We start from the raw sequence: 22,147 nt of genomic DNA, 5'->3' as shown, positions 1-22,147 counted from the left end.
ATTGGGTTTTTAAGCAGGATTACTGGTCTCATCGGGTCGATTTTCAGAGAATTTGAATCTTATGAAACATCTCCAATGATGATTATAATTTAATTTATATTATTCATTGTGGGTGTCGTCAAAATCATCTTAATCCCTTAAGCCACACCATTATAAAATTCTGATTACCACTGAATTACTGTAACCATTTACCCCACCGTCCTGGCTCAGTGTAGAAAGTCATCCCTTGTGCCTTCTCTTTTACCCTCATGTCTGTTTAATCACCAAGCTTTGTCATCCCTAACTCTTCAATGCTGCCTGATAATCTGACATTTCTGGCCATCTCCGCTGCCACTGTGTCCAAGGCACCTCAACTGCTGCAGTAGCCTCTTCCCCCACTCCCCTCGGGCTCCTCCAAGCTGCCCTCCACCCTGCTGCCAGGATGTCTTTGTAGACCACAGATCCAGTCCTGTCGCCCATCTGCCTCAAATCCTGTAAGACAGAAGCCTGACTCCTCGGGCCTGGCCTCTTCCCTCTCACTCCTGGCCCCTCTTGTCCAGCTGAGCAGAACGACTAGCCTTCTTATGAGCCAGGCCCACGTGTATCAGTCAGGGTTCTTCAGAGAAACAACCAACAGACATATAGATGTGTTAATTCAGTCATGACCCTAAAGTGGTTACTGACAAGAGTGCAGTTTGTTATAAAATGAGGCTGATGTCCTTCCTTCCTTTAGGTTTCTCTCTTCAGTACTAGCACGACATGCCTTTTAATGTTTTTAGTTACATGTTTGCCAGATAGACTTACTTAATACCCAGTTTTGTAGCCATTCTTCTGACTGGACATCATCGAGAATCTGGCTTCTTGTGTTGAATGCACTCAAAGGTTCTGAAGGCTTTGCTAGAGATGAATGATGAAGATTCATTCAAGAGGCTTAGCAAACTGGAAACAGCCAGGCAGAAACCCAGAAGTGTTCTGAAGGGGGAAAAAAGTTGAGTTTTTATAATAAAAAGTGCATTCTCAGCTCTAGGAGTGGCCCAAGATGGTTATCAGTCTGATGTTGGCGTCTGCAGGATGGATTCCAGGTGGTCTGGTCCACGTCTGCTGGCCGGGTAATGGCTGGGGGGTGGTCTGGCCATGTGAGTCCTTCATGGGGTAATCAGAGGGTTACCTGGAGGTCTGATGTATGTCCAGGCACTGGTGCAAGACTGGAAAGTTCAAAAGTTTACCTTCCCACAGTTTTAAAACAAGAATAGAATCATCTCCTTGTGCCTCAGCCTACTTGATTTTAGTAATTGAACAGCTTGACTGCAGTGACTTTATTTTATTTCTTCACTCTGTTCCTCACTTGAGATCAGCCCACCTTTGTGCTTCTTAGGCAGAACTCCATGTCCAAAACACCCACATTTCTCAGCCATCAGCAGCCTGCGCTGCCCATTTGTCCTTCACCAGAAAGCCATCCCGACCACTGTGTTCTGGAAGGCTGACTCGAGGCCAGCGTAGCACACAGTCAGGTTCTGTGTCCAGAGTGGCACAGTCTCAGGCACCCCATGGGCAACCACCTGGAGGGAACCTGCAGCTCGCTCCTTCCCCACAGCCACAATGAGGACCTGTCACTCAGGAAACAGTGGCTGTGGGAAGTGCGACATTCAGTCTGGCCTAAAACTAGTGGGTGGAGAGCCCGCTTTTCACAATAAAGATGCCATCTGAGTCCTCTGGGATCAGTCTGGAAGCCTCTAAATTCCTGATAACCAAATGTTGGTATGTTCACATTTTTCTGCTTCTTTTAAATGAATTAATCAGTAAACACATCATTTCAAGATCAACATAACTTGCCCTAGAGCATGAAGCTAGTATCTTTTCCATTGATTAGAAACGCTTTCAAGAGCTTTGGGGATTTATGTCAAAGGTTGCTACATAGTAGGTGCTTAATAATGTTTGTTAACTTAAAGACTATTCTTTTGAGGTCTAATACCAAGTTGTTCATACATGCAGACCCAGGGAAAAGCCCCAAGACTAAAAGTGTACCTCTGTAAGCAGAGGGCAGGGAAAGACTGAAGAATGGATGGGCCACTCCAGTCCGGTTATTAAGAGAGACTATTAAGGGAAACTTACATAGGACGCATTTCTCGGGCAGCTGCAAGACGAAATGGATCCCTGCGCCACTTGGCAAGCACCGAAGAATTACATGGAGTAAAGGGGGACAGTCACAGGTACCAGCACGTGTGTGCCGCCAGCTACAAGAGATGCTTTACATGCTTGACCAGGTCACAGCCTGTTCCAGGAACCAGCACACAGCAGGAGGCATGGGAGGGGGCTGATTTATGTCAGGGTGAACATCAGTTATGACCAGACAGTCTCCAAGGGGGTTTGCAGAAAGCACCTTTCGTCTGGCCCAGGTCCAGCCTGTGGGACAGACAGGGGTCGTGTCATGGAACAGTTTCTCCTCCACACCAAGTATATAATGTTTTTGGGTTGTCCCTTTAGTGTAGGTGTATTTAACTTTTAGAGTATGCTACCTCATTTCGCTCCTGGAAATCTTAATATAGGAAAGATCAGTGATTCCAAGGCTCAGTAGCTGTCTTCCAAACCCTGAGGCATCTGTGAGTGATCGGACAGCCAGGTGTTTCTCTTGCGCTTCATGCATTTTGGTGTTTATTGCTCACACACCTTGTCTGGCGCTGTCTATGCCCTGGACTCGAGCCTGCCTAGCATTTCGTGGCTAGAATTCCTCCTACCTCTGGGAACGCACGTAATCAGAACCGTTTCCCCCAAAGGTAGTCTGCGAATCCCTCTCGGGACCGCGAGCCACCTCTGCCCTTTCGAAGCCCCAGGCTCACTTGCCCCCAAGATGGCAGGTTCTCTCTTTTCTGTGAGCAGAATTAAAAAGGCTTCGACCACATCTCTACTTTCTCTTTCCTCTGTTCTGGTTCAACTGTTTTATTGGCTTTTGTTGCAAAAACGGCAGTATCGTCCTAACTGTGGCTCTGGCTGAAAGAAGCCCCCCTTTACTTCCCGTTGCCACCTCTGAGGACCTGCCTTGGGCTCAGCCCATCTGTTAGGGGCTCTCAGGGTTTCCAGGAGGCCATGGCTGGGCGACACCGTTGCAAGTGATTTCTTTGTAACCACTCAGCAGATAAAGCCGGGTCTTCCCGTTCTGTTACTTCCTCTCATACTCCTCCCCTTACCCATCAAACCCAGTTGCCACTGCATCTGTCCTGTCAAGGCATTTTCTTCTGCTGCTGTGGGTCATTGTCTTCTGATCCCACCTCTCCCTTCCTTCGCATCTGAGCTACAGCCTAATTCTACCCATAAACCTTCAGTGGCTCCCCTTGGCCCTCAAGACGGTGTCCAGAGTCCTGCGTGTGGCATCCAGGTCCACTGTGAACGGCACCAGCGTGCTTCCCACCCCTTCCTGACTCCTGGGGCTCCCTCACCCTCAAGTGCTCGTTAGTGTACAGGTGAGGTGGGCTGTGGCAGCACTTGCCACGTTGCCATGTGCGATCCTGGGCCACTGCTCTGCCTCAGAGGCTCTGCTGTAACTTGGAAAGAGACAGAGTGTAGACAAACACATGGAGAGGTGCCAAGGACCAAGAAAAAGAACCCTCCCACAGTGACACAGGTTGAAGATTTAGGGGCATCCGATCTAGAGGAGCCAGAAAGATAGAGAGTGGAGCTGGGTTCATGCTTACAGGCCCTTAGACTTTGGGTCTGTTGTTTTCCTTCTGTAGGCCTCCTTTTTCCCAGCTGTGAAATGGGGACAGAGCAGCATCATTTGGAAATTAAGATTTGTGATCTGTGGAGCTTTAACGGTGGTGCCTGGTACCTTTCCAGCACTGAGCGCAGGTTGCAGTTACATTAGCAGTCTCAGCAACAGCAGTTCAACACACGGTTCAGCAAGGTGCGAGGCAGAGACCAAGCCTCAGTGAGAATCCTGACGTCACAGCCATGATGATGTCATGTGGGTTTATTCTCCTGGAAATGTCTCCTAAGCCCCCAGCTGGAAACACTTCCCATTGATGATCGTATACTGACCTGTAGGAAGGACAAGACAGCCACCTTCCGGTAATCTACTTCCTTGTTACTTAGTCCATCTTTGAGTAAGTGCACTCCTTCTAGAAGGTTCAGCTGCCACTACTGCTTTACCCAGGAAAGCACACAAGGTTCTGTTGCTGGAGGATGCTCCTCGGATGGAACTAAAAAATAAGTCACATCTCTGACTGAAATCTGGGCACATTTCTTGTTCTCTCTGACAGCTAAGCAAACTGCTGGACCTCATCCATCACAGCAGTCAGCAGCGCCTTTACTCCCAAAGCCACAAAGGGAGAAGCTAGTAATTTCTATGTGATACGTGTCCACCTCTCACCCGGTGTTTTATAAATGTATTGTCTTAACCATCTTTTAAGTATCCAAGCCTGGGAAGGGTGCCTTTCTGTGTTTCATAAAATGCCGAGCGATACCACTGTGATGTGTAAATAATGATCATTAGAAGACAGCTTCGAATTGTTTGACATCCAGATTGAAGGGAAAATTGGTACTGTTTTTATATAGTTGTGATACCCTAGAATTTGGATCAGAAATGGCATTTTTAAAAGGGCATATTGCTTTCCTGTCAGACGTGAATGGCTCAGACCTTCTCGTTTGTGAAGTCAGATACCGTGAAATGGAGCCAGATCAGGGTCCAGGCCTGAAGACCCTTAATCCTTTGCGAGGATGCATTTGAAAATCACAGAGCTAAGCCAGGAGCGAAAGAAGAGGGAGTCATTTTTACCCGGCGCTCCATAAAGTATTTAATAGTCATTAAATTGGCATCACTTCCAGCTTCTGGCTTCCTTCTTTTTAAAAATGTCAAGAACGAAGGTTTCCAGAATTTAGCACATTCTGACTTCCTGCCTTAATGTTGCCTCTTAGATTTGCAAGGAATTCTTCCTTTGTTGTGGCTCCTGGTGGGTGAGTATGAAACTTTTTGTTTATTTAGTGGAAGGAACTTAGGACCAAGAATTAGAAAGGCAGGGTTTGATTCCCTCCTTGCCACATAACTATGCGGCCTTGGGCAACTATTTAACCCTCAAATTTGTTTCCTCCTTTGCAAAATATGAGTCATGACATCACAGAGAACACCCTGAATATACTTATGTTATACTAATTTATATCCACATGCCAGTTATCTTTGTAAATAACTTATTATCGCCATAGCCACTTAATAGATGAGGACACCAAGGTCCAGAAAGGTTAAGTAACTGACCTAGAGTCACACAGCAAATAAATAATGTACATAAGAAAGAGATTGTTAAGATTCTCCTCGGATCCACATGTGGAAGGTAGGTGTGGGCAGAGACACTGGTACTGGCTGTGGCGGTGGCCCAGCAGCCCTGTGCTGCGTGGGAGGACGTGTGGGGCAGAGGAGATCTGCAGGGCCCTTCCAGGTGCCCCGGCTCCTGGCCCCTTCCTCCTCTACCCTCATAGGTCCCTTAGTTTTATTAACTTTTCCTGCTTCCACTGACCCCACTCTCATCCATACTCACCTCGTTTGTGTGCCGTTTACATTGTTTCCTCATCACTCTCTGCTAGTCCATCTCGAGTTTTCCGGCCCCAGCAAGGCTAGTCCTTCTCCAGCCTGACAGTCTGCCTTTCAAGTGGGACTTCTCTGTGCAAAAACCTTCTGCAGCTCCTCCCTGTTCATCAGAGTCAAGGCTGCACCCTATAACTGGGGTCTTATCACACTCTGGGTGGTAAGTGGTGGACAGTCAACTCAGCACGAGCAAAAAGGCAAACAGAGGGCAGGCCCCTTGTGCAGGCAGCGCTAAAAGCGGGCTCAGGCCATATTTTGGGCATGCGGTTTGACGGGAGTGAGGGCGTCCAGCAGCTCAAGGCTCACACCTTACTAATGAGCTTCCCAGGAGGAAGATGGTCTCTTCCCGCCACCTCTGACTTGGGCCACATGCCCATCCCGAGTCACTTTGGCCAGGGGGTGGGCCCAGTTACAGCCACAGAGGCTCGCGCTGCTTCCCAGTCAAAACCCTTTCCTGTCTGGCTCTGTTTTCTCTGCAGCGTCCCCAGCCCTCCTCTTCTGTATTGGTTCACTTGCAACCCCCAGTGTGTGTCTCCTGTCCTGTACCCACGACCAGCCTCCCTACTAAGTTATGTGATCACCAAGGCGAAGAGCTGTAGTCCTAGCTCTTTGGGCTCCTAAGACATTAGTGCTGTTTGATATGTGAGTATTTAAGATAGAAAAGGTGGATTATTTGGATGAGTGAACAGAAGGAATGAGAGACATACAGACAGACCTGCAAACAAAGTGTCAGGCTAATCCTGGAAGGGACCTGGGAGATGATCGACGTGTGGAGTCGGGAGGACACAGGCAGGGTATGAAGCACCCGCACTCCTGCGCAGGCCCCGCACTAGAGGGAAGTGGCGGGTACGCCCATCGGCCTCCACGCAGAACCAGAACCTGAACTCGCACCCTGATTAAGATCCAGAGTTAACACCCTATTCTCAAGTTCTTGGAATAAACCTTCCATTTCAGTGGTTCTCGAAGAGTTTTCATTTTTCTGTTCTATCGCATTATATTGGAATGGTTTCCATGTACATAAAAGCAGCTTTTGTCTTCTTCTTACACCAGTGCGAGCAGCCTGTTACTATAGCAATGCTGAAAGCATCCTGAGATATTTTTATACAGCGTCTTCTAAACACACACTGCAAACTACAGAGCGGGTAGCTGAAATGGGCTGTAGTGTCCAAAGTTGTTTTTCTCTTGCATCTTTATATCCTTTATTAAACTTTTGCAAACTTTAACTTAATTTCTGAAATTTGACCCTCTCTTATTTTTAGGAAAAAATAATTTGAGGCGGGGGTGTAAATATGTTTGGCCTATCAAACATTGAAAATAGCTCTGAGATAACTTGAATTTTGTTGTGAGCGTCAGAAAGATCTGTCGTTTTCACAGAATGGGGAGCCATCATAGATCCCTCTGTGTCTGCAGGGCCTGGACAGCTTCAGAGTGAAGCAGAAATTCTTCTCGGGCAGCCAGGAGCCAACAGCATCCTTCCCTGTGCCATATGACCTGCCTCCAGAACTGTATGGAAGTAAAGGTGAGACCAGATGAAGGGAAACCTGGGCGTGGGGACCAAAGTGGAAACAGACAGTACTCAGGAGAAGCCCTGGGTCTCCCAGTGGGAGGCTGGCTTGTGGGACATTCTGGAAGCATGAGTTTGTAGAGGCTCCTTCGCACCCCGTCTGGGGCCACTGGAGCCGTAGTTCTCAAACCGGTTGGTCTTGGGACCCCTCTGCACCCTTACCGTTATTGAGGATCACAAAGAGCTTTTATTTATGTGGAGTTTTATACCTGTTGATATTTACTGTATCAGAAATAAGACCAAGAAATTTGAAAATATATTTGTTTGTTTTAAAATAACCCATTATAATATCTATATTTTTATGACTATTTCCAAAAGAAGTTGGTGAGGAAGGTGGCATTGTTTACACTTTTTGCAAACCTGTTCTGTACCCGGGTCAATGGGAGACGGCTGGATTCCCACAGCTGCTCTCTGGTGATAACACACATGTCAGAGCCTCTGGACACTCATGAGGAACTGAAAATGACAAATAATGGCTTAATATGATGAAAGTAATTTTGACTATAGCCCCCCAACGTCCTCAGGCCACACTTTGGAAACTGCTGCACTAGACTGACTTTCTCAAGGACAGTGACCTTGTGTTTCTCACAATAAAAAGTCAATGGAAGGTAGTTCAGAGTCACGGTGTATATGGAGGAAGGCTGGCTGGCTGGCAGGAAGTAGATGGCACCACCTCCAACCCAGCCCCGCAGGCTGCAGTTATGCTTTTCTCAGTCACTGAATGTCCATCTCTGAGGTGAGTTTACACAGGAGGAGATGTATGACCAGGTGTGGGGGTGGCACAAATTTGCCTCTACCCTCAAGGTTCTTGAGGCTGGTCTAACAATCAAATAGACATGAGACAGATTAATGAGAGAAAATCACCAAATTTAATACATACATGTGTATGGGAACCCCATGTACATGAGAGAGTCAGAGACCCCACATGCACGAGAGGCTCAGAGACAGAAAGGGAACGTGGGTGTATGAGACACTGAGTGAGGGATGAGGCGATGCACTTGGGGGGCTTCAAAGGGTCATTGCAGGACAAGAAGAGTGAATATTTGAGAAATGAGTTTGCCCTGCCTTAGATGGCCAAAAGAGGTGATCTAAGGCCCCCAATTCAAATTCTAGGTAGTTAAGGGAGGGGCAGAAATTTCTCTTGAAATTTCTGAGGTTAAAGTTGCCTTTAGCTCAAAACAGTCTGCATACCACAGAGACACATCTTGGGGCCACTCATTCTGAACCCCCACCCAGGCCCTGCTTTCTCATTTAAAATGGCAAACGCACATATCACACAACCAGCATGTTTTCCACTGGAAGGGAGAGGCCAACACGGGGCCAAATTATAACCTATAGTTTGTGAGCAAGTGCTGAGTCTGAACAGGAAAATTTTGGTTTTTGATCAGAAAGTTTTAATGACATCACCCCATTAATATTCCAAAATTTCTGATTCCCTAGCAGTCAGCCTCACCCAGTGGGTCCCTTTCTCCCCAAGACAGTGAAGAATAGCCTCTGTCTACTTCCCCACCCTTTTTGGCTTTAGTGGTGATGGACCCATTTCTCAGATTGTGTTGACACAGCTAACGTTCAATCCTGTCTCGTGCTGTCTGGTGTGCCAGAATCATCTGGTTGACACTGAGTTCAGAAGGCATTTTTTCCCCTCCTTTCCAAGCTGAGTACATTTTTTTGAATCCTTTAAACTTGTATGTTTATACATCTTCATTTTTTCTTAGCAGGGTTATATAGGTTTTATCAGAATTTCAAGGAATCTGCGATCACTGCCCCCCTCCCACCCCCTTTCCACACACACAACAGACAACATTGCTTTAGAATCAGACTGTTTGTATGTGATGTTACAACTTATGAAGTGACCTCAGGCAGTTATTTGCGCTCTCTAGACCTTAGTGCCTCTATCTGCAAATCGAGAAAATAAGAAAGCCTACTTCATGGGGTTGTTGAAAAGGAACCGAGATGTGATCTGTAATGCACTTGGCACGGTGTTGTAGTTTCGAGTTAGCCATCCCTGCAGGTCAACCATGGCTTCTGTTATCTGAAATACCGGCTTGGCTCCTGGCATGTAGTAATAATAATGGGTTGGTGGTCATTCTCGCCCTTTCTCCTTGTGAGCTGATGATGAAGGCAGCCTGGGGCTGGTGCGGGACCTGCCCAGCATCCAGACTGAACTGATAACCCCTCCTTCCTCCTCTGGCTTTGTTGCACCTTGGTCTTTTCTCCCTTTCAACTTTCATCCTGGTTGGTTGGTTTGTTGGTTGGTTTGTTGGTTTGAACTGGAGTTCTCCTGAATAAACATATTAGAGGTGGGCTGACTGGAATTGCCTTGGGCTTAGGTCTGGCCTTGGGCCTTGTACTTCCCACGCCAGCCCTTGACTAGGCTTCTACTCCTCCCTTTAATCCAGATTTCCAAAGGACTGAAAGCAAGAATGGAGGAGGTAGAGGAACCTTAAAAGTATCCTGAGGTCCCTTTCAGTCCCAGTAGACAGAGTGTTCCCAAGAATTGAAAGTTTGCAGCTGGGCAATGTGTTAGAGGAACAATAAATCATTTTTCTGGCCAGCAAGGAGAATGCTTTCCATTGTTTAGCTGAGTTTTCTCTTTTTTTATGCATTTCCTTTGAAAGATACATAGGAGAGCCTGGAGCATTTTATTTTTTATCACTACTGTTTTATCTTCCACACTGCTTTACTGGTGTGTAGAATACTGCCAGGGATTCAGATACCACCACTTCATGTATAGCCAACATTCAAGAGAGTCATCTGGTCTATGAAAAGGCATTTTACCAAGACTTGGAAAAGTGGGTGGCTAAGAACAGTTTAGAAGCACTTCGTTTGAAAAGTGATTTTTCAAGATCTTGTTAGAAGATTATACAAAAATCTTAGCAAAGACATACACAGCTGTGAACAAATTACAGTTCATTGTAAGGGGCCACCACACCACCCTGAGACCAAGAAATTGGTCAAAGGAAGTAAAGCGAAACTGCAGACTGGGTACAGGTATGCCTGCCTCACGCCTACCTGCTGCTCACTCGGCCGCCGCCTCCTGCAGACACAGTGCGGGTGCTTGGAAATGCCCGTGAGTGAGACGGACGCCGTCCTTGCCCTCCCCGAGTTCACAGGGACCCTCTGTTAACTTAGACTTAACCAAACTCATTTTGCTAATAGGAATTGTATTTTTCAAAGGAAACTTTTGTAAAGCAAAATCACCAATATTTTAAAATCTAACACAAAAGTTCCTGTATGTCCCACTTGCGGGGTGACCCCAAACCTGAAGAGGCTTTAGGGAGATGAGTGTAATCCCCCCAAAGCCCCTCCAAAGGCTCTTGTGCATTGTGCTCTTTTCTTACTTTCATTCTTTGAGAAAGACGAGTTAAGGTCAGGTAAGGCTTATCTTAGTTGGATTTATAGAGTAGGTTATATGTCAAGTTTAAGAAGTAGTTAAGCATACAGAGCTTCAGAGGGTTGAGTTATATTTTACTTATCGAGTGGTCTGTTGCTTTTTAGAAAAAAAGCAACTATATACTATATACAATCTATATAGTATTCTTTCAAATTTTTTACATAATTCCAGATTTACAAAAAGTTACAAGAAAAGTACAAAGAATTCCCGCATAGTCTTCACCCAGGTTCCCCAAATGTCAAAATTCTAGCACATTTTCATCATTCCTTCCCTCTTCCCTTATTTTAACTTTTTTCTGATCCATCCGAGAGGAGGCTGCAAGCATGATGTCCCTTTTCCCCTAAATACTTCAATATATATTTCCTAAAAATAGACGCTCACTTACATAACCACAGTACTGGAAAGTGGAAATTTTCTCCGTCCCCCTTAGTTCTTCCGGCTGGTTGAATAATTAGAATGACATAAGACAGTTTAACGGGAGAAAATGGTGAAATTTAATTACATATGTACATAAGGGGTAGGCTCCTTGAGACCCAAGGACAAATCAGGCAGTTGAGGCTTAGAGTCCATCCATCCTGAGCTAAGGACCAAGAGGGGTTGTGGTTTGGAATTGATTTAGAAGGGAAAAGGCAGTCCACATGGAGTTAAAGCAAATGTTTGGCCGCCTTTAACCAGGAGACTTTGATCAGTGGGTCTTGCTGAATTCCTCCCTGTCTGCCACACTAGTTCATATTAAACTAGAGAGATCTATGATATCTCCCTTCCTGGAGCAGGTCCTCCATCTAAATTCTTTTAGGCAGTTTGGGGGAAGGTCAAAGGTATTCCCTGAATGTTTTGTTTCTTAAAAATAACCAACTTAAAATGAATATCCCAAAAGGCATATTTTGGGGTGGCAAACTTGGCTCCCTTCAGTTCCCAAAGGGTTTAACCCTTCCCCCTACTGTTTAATTTTAAATAAGTTCTTGCATTTAGATAGTATGGGAATCAACTTCAGCCTAGACCTATCAGGATTATTGCTAAATAGTAGAGTCCAGATTCATGAAGTATTTTTGTGAGGAAAACAGAAATTTGATTTAATTTTTTAATCCAAAGAAAATACAAAAGAGGTAGAATGCTTAAAATCATTGTTAATATGTTTCATTTTAATTCTTAAGGACCTGTTTTGGAAGATCTTTAAAAGTGAGGCTTTTATTTCTTTTTTTTTTTTTTTTTAATGAGGCAGCCAAAAAAGTTTTTTAGATACGCTTTTGGTCATCTCCTTTAAGATCTATTTCTGTTTCATTGCACAACCAGAAGGCTGAAACTAAGCTTCCAGCTTAGCTTTTAAAATGACTTTATAATCAGAAAGTTTAAGGAAATCTAAAATTATCAAAGTAAAAACGAGTAACTATCAGATGGCCTTGAAGTAAATGAGTACTTGGTGAGGCCAGAGTGAGAGGCTACAAGAATGCCTCTCTTACTTGAGATGCAAAAGAATAGCTGTCTGAAGCACTGATTCAGGCAGAAACCCAGAGTGTTCTGATTAGGATTTTATGGGAAAGGGAAACAATTACATCCGTAGAAGGAAGGAATTTTTGTGGGTGTTAATAAGCTAAAGAAGGGATTTCTATAGGTGCAAATAAGCCAATATAGTGGTGCTAATTCTGTTTTGTTGTTGTTATTAAGCCTCACCCAAGGATGTTTTTTCCATTGACTTTTAGAGAGTGGGAGGGGGGGAGAAAGAGAGAGAGAAACATCCGTCTGTCACCTCCTGCACACACCCCAACCAGGGCCAGGGATCTAACCTGCAACCCAGGTATGTGCACTTCACTGGGAATCGAACCTGAGACCCTTTGGTTCACAGGCCAATGCTCCAACCACTGAGCCACGCCAGCCAGGCCGTGATGCTATTTTTTGAAGATTATCTTTAGTTTTCAGTCTTCTAGTCATGTCCGCTTTCCTGTTAGTTTTGCAAATGGTTGTTTGGAGTATGGTGCTGGCTTAGCCCAGACCAAAGGTTATTTTGCCCAGTTTTAACCTTCCAAAGTTTTGAGGAGTGGGATGCACAGGGCACATCCTCAGTGTGGCAGCTCCAACTCTTCTGGAAGTGGCTGCATTGGTGTTATTTTTCTCACGGCAGGCACGTGATTGCAGTTCTGCAAGTTGGTGACCCAGGCAGTGTAAAATATCTGGGAAATTTCCTTCACATTTCAGTCTGGCAAGTCTTTTATACAGTCCCTGAGTTCAGAGTAGGCTACAGTGAAATGACATCAGGAATCTTGTGGCAGCTGGTTCATCTCTTTGGGGTCACACATCACACAGCCTGCTCGTGCCCAATATAGGGAAAGAGTGAGAAGTGATTGCCCAGGTAAAGTAATGGCTTCTGGAGGTAGTATATCTGCAAAGAAGCAGCAGGAAATGTGCATATGGGTGTTTGGTGGGGAGGGGGTGCTGGGATAGAGACTCATAAATTCATCACTCCAGGAGCCGTTTCTTAGAGGGTTAGAGGAGACAGCTTAGTGCCCAGCTAAATAGAACAGGATCTTGTACTTTACGTGGGTTTGTCTGGTTGTTAAAAAACCTGCTAGGACTTACACAGCATATAGGATGACAGTCTCACCCACTGAGTTTAGGGGGGCGGTAATGATAATAATAATTACAATAGCAGCTGGCACTCTTTAAGTACTTATTATGTGCCAGGAACTGCTGCTGAGTACTTGGCATGAATTAATTCATTGAATGCTCACTACCCCACGATGCAGGTACTACATAAGGAACCCTAGCCCTAACCTCAAGCACTTGGGCTAGCTCAGCCAAGGCCTCCTGGGCAGCCTGGTTCCAGCACCCATGCCCCCTTTACCCTCACACTGTCGCGCCTCCCCATGGAGAGCAGTTTGGGAGTTACAAAGAGATGGAAGGTGCACGCAGCCCCTGACCCAGGGAGGGATGGGATAAGCCTTCACAGAGAGAGAGCCCCACAGCGCCCCCTTGTCCCCAGCCTCCTGCCTGCTCACCTCCACTGTGCCGCCTCCCACTGAGCTGTCCTCTACACCCCTGCCGTGCGGGTCTGATCAAGTCTTGCTCTAGTTTTAAATCCTCCATTGTATCCAGAAAAAAGACAGCTTCCCATCCCCGTTAGCCTTGGATCCCAAACTCGGATTATGTCAAGATCACCTTTTGAACTTGGTAAAATGCATGTCACTGGGCCCCAGCCCAGGGGGTGTTGGAACAAGCTTTCTAGGGGTGCAAGTGATTGATTCTCACATCAGCCTGGTCAGGGAACTACTGTGCAGAGATGGTGACGTCCAGAATTCCAGCACCATGGCGTGCCTGCCGTCTGTCTGCCCACTGGGCTGGAAACTAAGAGGACCCCAGCTTTGTCCTGCACACTACCTGCTGTCTACCCACACTCAACAGATATTTCAGATACGTGCATGACTGTATCATGAGGAAGGTCTCTCAGTGGGACAATTTAGGCAGGTTGCTTAAAACAGGCCTTCATCTAGGCTGTTGATGTTGGTCTCCAGTGGTGATGGTAAAAGACAACGGAGTCACCCCCTCTTTGCACCTTTCCTGTTGGCCTTTCCTGCGGCCTTCCCTCCAGGTGGTGGAGGCCTTTCCGTCACCACGGGAAACGCTTGGCCTGCAGGAGCAGACGTCTGCTCACTTACGGAGCAGAGCATCGGGATTTCACTGTTAGGGTGGCCTCCAGGTCCTGCATGGTCACTGTTGGCAGATTTCAGGGGAGAGGATGCAACACAGTGGTGCCCCTGAAGTTCCTGGCTGGCTGGCGGGTGTTTGCATCACAAATCCTGCATTGGTGAAGAATCTCTAATAGCTGCTCAAACAGCGAGAATCGGGGTGCCCTCTGCCTTGAGGTGAAGCAGACCCGATGTTAGCCCACAGCCTTTTGCAGGGAGAGATAGGTAAATACAGAGAAGTCCAGCCCCAGAAGATGGTTCCCTGGTGGAAGAGAGCGGAGGCTTTTCTAAGGCCAGTGAGTGGTCACGGGGAGTCCAGTCTCCACCCCCACCCGTCCCTCGCCTTTTATGAAACCAGCGTGTGATGCAGGCCCAGGTTCATGGTGCTCTCACAGGCTTGTTCATTAACAAGTGTGTGGTTTCGTGCTTTCACAGCATCTCAAGGCCAAAGGCAAGAGAACAGGACTCTGGTAACTTGTTGCCATCTCTGCATTCTCTCCCTGCTGTTTTGGTGCATTGTTTTTTGTTGTTTTTTATTTTAGAGAGAGGAAGGGAGAGAGATTTGTTGTTCCACTTATTTATGCATTCACTGGTTGATTCCTGACCAGGGATCGAACCCCCAACCTTGCCATATCAGGACAACGCTCTAACCAACCGAGCTACCCAGCCAGGGCTTCCCTGCTGTTTTATGGCTCGCTCTGCGATCACTCAACACAGGGAGCTGCGAGGAGAGAGCTGCTTGCCTGCTTGTCTGCCAGGCGGTCCCGAGCTGCCATGTGCCTCTCCGGGAAGAGGAGAGGGCGGCTGGCAGGGCTTCAGTGGGCTGGTCCCTCTCCGTGGCCCCGCTCAGCGGCCCGTTCACTCTCAGTGCTCAGTTTTCTCTCATACTCACCTGGGCGGTCATATGGGGATTTATTTTTAGTCCTTACAGTGTATTTACTCCCTACCCGTATCCTTAGGTTCTTTTGAGATTGTTTGACGCTAGCAGTAGTGATACATGCTAACAGTGATTTGTTCAGATTCTTCTGAAACCTCAGTTAACAGGGAGGAAGAAAAGTTTGTATTTGTTGAGCATCTACAACATGCCAGGACCTCTCACAGGTGCTCTGTCCTTCATGCTTCACAATAGTCTCGGGAGGTTGCCGATGTTATCAGTTCCCATTTCCCAGGTGAGGAACCTGAGGCCAAATCCCAGACGCCTCCCTGGCGTGCACAGAGAGCAAAGGTGGGGTTCTAGCAGGTGTCAGGTTCTTCATGAGGTTCTCTCTTGCTGGACACTATCTTGCACATCACATGGATTTGTCTCAATCCTCATGACAGCTTCTCAACGTAGGTACTGATAAGGAAACTGAGGCTTCAAGGTGAAGGGACTTGTCAGGGTAAGTGGCAGCCAGAATGTACCCCAGGTTCCTGCTTGCCTGCTTCTGTGTCCACTCACCCCATCTGAACCCGAACCTTTACTAAAAACCATTATCTGAAATGGGCTGTTGTCTGGGGTTGGTTCAAAGAGGTTGTTTACCATTTGTACACTGCAGCCCATGAGTGGTTTTATCCTGTCTGGTGAGTGGATTCTTTGTGCCCTGTTTGAATAAGTATTACCCAAATGTAATGTGTGTTTTTCCCCAGATCGGCCGTGGATTTGGAACATTCCTTATATCAAAGCCCCAGACACACATGGGAACATGTGGGTCCCCTCCTGAGGGGCGAAGCTCTGTGAACCTTCAGTTTGAGACATGGAGCCCCAAACACTGCATCTTCTCGTTGGTACTGGGTGTTCACATCCCTTAAAATTTCTCTGCACCCCTGGAACTCGGCAAAGGTCACTCTGTGAACATGGGTATTGGTCACAGTTGTAGTGGTCATCGTTAGCATTTCTCACTAAAAGTTCTATTTTCTTAATTCCCTTTTCTGTGTTGTGCTTTGGAATGAGAGCTATTAAACCTCACAACGTAAAAGAATATATAGCTATAGAGTTCTCGTATGACTAGAACCTCGCGATGGCGTCAGCTCTTCTGCATCGAGGGTTGATGACCATGTGTGTTGGACGCTGTCAGGAAAGGTGCTGTTCATTCTGCCAACACTTGTCAAGGGGCATGTGACTGTTCACTTCCTCACCCGGCCCTCTCTCCGCTTCCTGAGTGTCTGGACCTGAGTCCGCAGGTTCCAGGCACCTGTCGCTGAGGCTGGTATGGCTGTCCTTCAGGCCAGTGACCCATATGGCCCTGCAGCCCCGCAGCCCCCGGAGGCTTTGGGTCCTCCCAGCACCGTGCTGGCTGCCTCACTGCCTACAATGGGTCGCGCTAGATCAGGCCGCCTGCCATTTCCTCACCTCTTCCCCAGGCGCATGGGTGTCTCTTCCATCCCCACAGATTTCCATACACAGAATCATACAAAAGCACACAAGTATTTTTCTTGGAAGAAATCCCAAGAGGTGACCTGATTTGGTGCTATCAGTTCACAAGTGAGGAAACTAAGGCCCAGAAAGGTTCAGGATGTCCTCCCAGTCACACAGCTCACTGGGGTCAGAGCTCTGAGCGTCTTTCCATTTTGTGTACATGTGTCCTTCACACTCAGAGTCAGGGTCCCGGGGTGGTGTAGATATTCTTTGTTTTCTTTAGCATGAGGCTGATTTCCAGTTTGTCACCAGCCTCTACAACTTGCAGTTCAGAATAGAGTCAAATGTTAATTTGGGAAGATTTTTTTAGAGTAATTTTTTAAACTGTTTTCAGAGGCATAGAATGTTCACCTTATACAATGTGAAGGGCAGGTGGGTGTGCTGGCTGATGCTCTAACCACTGGGAACACCAGTCAGGGCTGGACCAGTCTTTTTAATACACATGAATAAAGAGCTCAGAGGGAAAGAAGTTGCATCCATTGGGGATTTTCCATGGGTTATGATCGTGGTGTGTCATCGCACCATGGGGCAGATGATGCCTCATTTTAGAGCAGGGAAAAAATAAGGTTCAAGGTCACAACTAGTATGTGTCCCTTCTGACCCCAAGGACACAGGGGACTCCACTGTGTCTGCTCTGGGTGGCTCTTTGCTCATAGATTCTGTAGAAATTAACATGGCAACTGAATGCTGATTGTGTGTGTGTGTGGAGGGCGGGGGTGTTTCAGACAATTGATTACTAAAATTTAAAAGCCTCTGTAAATATTTGTTATTCAGTAATATTTTATCAATATTTTTATCAAAGTTTACATTAGCCAGGATTTTAGTTTCAGAGACCAGATCTACTTTAACATAAGTCCAGCAAATGCTGAAGCCCGAGGACCATAATGTAACTGAATCTATCTTCAAGTCTCAGCTCTACCTTCCAGAATATGGGCGTCATTCTCAAGCAAGCTCCCTCCACATGGAGGCTGAAATTCCCCACCTCCAGCCCAGCCTCAGGGTCCTGCTTTTCTTCCAGCTGTACTGCAGCTCCAGTAAAAGTCCCCTGACGCAGCTGATGGCTGGGTTGAGTCACATGTTCATCCCTGGTGCGAGCTCGCCAGATCATGGGTGAGGCAGGCAGGTGTCTTCTCCAAAGACAAGTGGACGGTGCCTGGTTCATTCCAGAGCAAGAGCTCTCTCTAGGTGCACTATTAATACTGTGCCAGGGGAACCTCCTTATGCCTCACCCTGCAAAAATGTGTGCAAGTGAGCAGATTCTGCTCAAATGCGAAAGGAGAACAGATGGGAACTTCAAAATCCAACTTGTGAACCCGTAGCTGAACGTTCTGGAACAGAGGTTTTTCAAAGTGCAGTCCCAACCCTTTAGAGAATCATGGTATCATCTTGGGGGGTCATGACTTGCACTTTTACATGAAATATAGAAAATGTCTGTGTGTGACACAAAGTAAGGTTATTTTTGTTTCAATTTATGTATCCCTGAGTGCATTCAGGGTTACAGTATAAAATGCATTCTTTCCCAGGTTTGCTAGTTCAAGCACCCTGAGTGAAGACAGAGTCACCTGGGTAATGACTAGAGATTTGACCAAAGCCTGCAAGGTGCCTCCACGGCAGTCAGGACTGAAATTATCTAGTCCCAGCCCTGCTCCCTCCACACCATGAGACCTCAGGCAAGTCACCCGATGCCTCGAGCCTTCATTGCTTTATCTGTTGAGTGAGGCTAGTACCTATCCTTCCTGCCTCACAGGACTGTTGCAGCAGTGCTCTTAAACACCGGCGAAAACTGCATAAGTATATGTTGTAATGACTCTCATTCTCAGTAAGTAACAGTGCTTGGAGCTGACAGTCTCTCTGGGGCACTCAGAGAATGTTAATTCAGGGATAGAAAACTAGTGTTTTCCCATAACTGTTGCCTCCAAACTACCAAACACAGGTTGTTTCTGGAAGGCTGGGGTAGACTTAAGAGTTCTGGCTGCAGCAGGGGGCAGTAGGCCTCTGGGTTCCACAGGAAGGGGGCCCTTTTCACAAGGAAGCCTTCATCCCTGGGCCCGTCTCTGAAAGTCCTGATGACTGCACACCGACCTGATACTTCCTGCCCTGGAACTACGGGTCCACGGTGCCTCCCGCCTCCCGGAGAGGGTCCACGTGGCGGTTGGTTGAGACTGAGGGGTCCGTGTTAGCGCCAACACTACACCCCTGGGAGGAAGCCCATTTTACCAGTGAAGAAAGCTCAGAGACATGAATGTGCCTAAGGTCGAGTTCTTAAGATCACGAGAGCAAGCTCCTGCGTCTTTTCCCTGGCCGGTGTGGCTCGGTTGGTTGAACATCCCGTGCACCAGAAAGTCAGCAGTTTGATTCCGGTCGGGGCACATTCCCGGGTTTTGGGCTTGATCCCCAGCAGGGGGCATGCGATTGATGTTTCTCACATGGATGTTACTCTCCCTCCCTCTCTAAAAATCAATAAAAAACATTTTTAAAAAAAAGAAATGGACATCTTTAATAAGGCTCAAATTGGCAGAATCTGCCTTTAGGTGGAGAAATGGACCCTGTGGTCTCCATGAGCCACTGAACAGCACAGCCGTACACACTTCTGAAGAGCCGGCCTGAGCCCTGGCTGCACGCTGCCATTCTCTCCCCCACACACCCTTGGCAGCGGTGGCCTCTCCCCGTGGTCTCTAGCTCCTGTTGCAGTGGCACCCTGACTCCGGCTCAGAGCAGAACTGGGTGCAGGGGTAGGGAGAGGGCCTTGGCTGCACGAGGGAATGTTTAGGGGTGGACGGAAATGTTCCCGTCATGACTGTGGCCTTGGTTACAGTTTACAAAACCCCTTGAGTTACACACCAAGTTGGTAACTTGTTCTTACCAGTATCAGTTATTGATTCTGTTGGGACGGAGACAAACTTGGATTCCTATTAACCTAAAATCCCAGATAGCTCAAAGGTGTAAATGTAAAAATTAAACCACAGAAACACTAATGCTAGTATCAGACATCCAGATATAACTCTGAAAACACGACTCAACCGTAGCAGGAAGCACTGCAGAGTAGGGTCAAGAAAATATTTAAAAGACCGTCTAAGGGAGAGGCCGTACGAACATCCCCGTGTAAATTCCTGTGCGACGTTAGACGTTACGCGTGGGTGCGAACCCCCCTCTGCAGTACAGGGCTTTCAGCACGGCCTCTGCTGAGACACTGACGCGCAGGGGAGCTGCATGTATCATAAATGTAGAAAGCGCTGAACTCCTAGGATGAACTCCTTTTAGAATTTAGGCGCAGGGAAGGGTCTCATTCTTTGGAACCTGTCTCTTAGATAATACAAAATATGCTACTTAGGTCTTTATTTTTTGTCTCAGTGGGTAGGAAGCTCAGATCTAAATTTAATCATTTATTAGTGAACAGATTGATTTTCTTTTCCTTTCTGGTATCTTGCTGTATGTGACAGCATGACTGAAGTCCAGTTTGGAAGCAGATATATATATGATGTAATAAAATTCAAGATCCCTTTTAGCAACAAGGGTTCTGAGCCTCTCTTTTCCTCGCAGTTAGTAAAGGGAGCACTGATACATCAGGGGACTAATGCCACACCAGGCCTGGGAGGGGGCAGGTGGCGTTGGAAGGAAACGTGTAAGTTACGAAGGACACAAATATACTTTGGTGATCAGGGCCTTACTCCTCCCACGATTACTGTCACACAACACCCAAACTGCAGCTAGAAAAAAAATTGGAGATTGAAATTTCCTTCCTTTCAAAGGACTGTGCCTCCCTAGAAACACCTTCCTGCTGAGAAGTGGCTGCAGCTCCGAAGAGCTAGCCTGCTGCTCCCGCTGCTCCGTCCCCTCGCTGCACTGTCCGAGTGGTGAGTGGTCAGTGGTGACCTGTTAGGCGTCGGCAGTCTGGCCCTGCACAAAGAGCTCCCACAGGAAGGTGCTGTGAAAAAATAAACCCGAGTCACCACGACTCTCAGTATCCTCCAGCGGAGACGGTGGGCGCACCTTGTCTTGGGACGGAGAATGTTTTACAGGATTGGGAGTCCTACTTAAATTCCACATTTGCTGCTGCTGCTGCTGCTCTACCAAGACTGAATTTTACTGCTTCCTTCTAACGGATAAAATATATCCACAGATTATTTACAAAGGCAGATAGACAAATGGCCAAAAGCACAGTGGTTATCACGGAAATGCAAATTAAACCACAGCGAGGTACCACTCTACACACCCGCCGGTGTGATGAAAATTAGAACGTGATCCTGCCAGGTGTTCACAGGGATGCACCGGGAGCTGTTGGACACTGCTGGTTGGCACAGCTACTTTGGAAAGATGTTAGGCAGTTTCTTGTAAAACTTAAGTGCACACCTGCCCTACGACTCAGCACTTCAACTGGGTCTTTATTTACCCAAGAGACATGAAAACGAATCCTCAGACTCCTGTACAAGCATGTTCCCGACAGTTTCATTTATGACAGCCAGAAACGTCTCACAAAATAGGAAAATAAAATTATAGTATATTCATGCAGTAAAAAGTAGGAGTCAAAAGGCCGGACTTATTCTAAGACATAACAGGTAGATATTAAAAGCATAATGCCCTCCACAGACGCGTACGTAGCTCTGTGCTTACATTCACGTGGCGATCTGGAACAGGCCAAACCAATTGGTAGAAAAAATCAAGGACAAGTTGATAGGCTGGATCGGTAGGTGTTCACCTTGCAAAGGTGTATACAGTTGCCAGAATTCCTGTAACGGTTCACTTAAGATTTTCACATTTCACTGTATGTAAATTTTACCCCAAAAGAAAAGAAAAAATCTGTAAATAAATATTGAACTCTCTTGATATGCAGGGAGGGGTCCTGGGGGAGAGGGACCCTGCCCGACTGTCCACAACTTACTTCGAGTGCACTTAACCGGGCTGGGCTGGTGGGTGGAAGTGGGTCGGTGCGTGACGAAGCAGGTGCAAAGCACGTTCACTGGAGAACCCGGCGGTGACTGTATGGGGCTCACTGCCAATTTCTTACAACTGTGATTTAAATTTTTCATAATAGAATGGGAGGGGGGAGTAGCTGCAGGACTCCCCCACCGTGTATACACATGCCCCCCACAGCCACTACCCCCCTGAAGCCGCTGCCCCCAATAGGCTAGAAAGAAAAAGTGATGGACGGAGCTGAGCGCTGCTCGAGGCATCAGGGCTTCTGATGGCGGGTGTCAGAGCCTGGGCTGTGGGTTTCTTCTCGGCTCCCGGGGCGGGTGGCTGGGCTTTGAGCCTGGAACCACCCTCTTGGGAGGCGGGGGTGTTTCGCTTAGTGGAAGATGCCCACGTCTCCGCTCCTTTAGGTCTCATACTCGCTCCCACATCCCAGGGGCTGGTGATTGCGGGAGGCCACGTGGAGGGCACCCGGGGAGGGGGGCGGGGGGGGGCGAGCTGCGTCTGAAAGGGACGGAGCTCCCTCTCCTGGCCGGAGAGGAGCCCGCACGGCCCCAGGAGCACTTGACTCGCCTCTTCAACGCCCACTCCCCGGGTGTGCGCGCGCGGGTGGGAGCCCCGCAGCTCCCCGAGGGCTCGCGGAAGCCCGGGCACC

The 22,147-nt window shown here is 47.4% G+C and overlaps 1 protein-coding gene across 4 annotated transcripts in view; it reads left to right on the top strand.

Moving 5' to 3' along the window:
* Positions 1-16,141, top strand: part of TDP1 (tyrosyl-DNA phosphodiesterase 1) — a 57,183-nt gene extending 41,042 nt beyond the window's left edge. For 3 of the 4 annotated variants that reach the window (XM_016205687.2, XM_016205685.2, XM_016205686.2), the window contains 3 exons: positions 4,888-4,926; positions 6,959-7,067; positions 15,813-16,141. In XM_016205687.2, the coding sequence (XP_016061173.2) occupies positions 4,888-4,926; positions 6,959-7,067; positions 15,813-15,886 (222 nt within the window). In that variant the 3' untranslated portion in view covers positions 15,887-16,141. The remainder of the gene's footprint in view (positions 1-4,887; positions 4,927-6,958; positions 7,068-15,812) is intronic. The other variant, XM_016205689.2, reaches the window with a different exon arrangement.
* The last annotated feature ends 6,006 nt before the right edge of the window (positions 16,142-22,147 follow it).

Source organism: Miniopterus natalensis, chromosome 1 (genome assembly GCF_054644295.1).
Source record: "Miniopterus natalensis isolate mMinNat1 chromosome 1, mMinNat1.hap1, whole genome shotgun sequence".
Taxonomy (NCBI): Eukaryota; Metazoa; Chordata; class Mammalia; order Chiroptera; family Miniopteridae; genus Miniopterus; species Miniopterus natalensis.
Note: the sequence above shows the minus strand (reverse complement) of the source record. Positions and strands in the feature narration are given on the sequence as shown.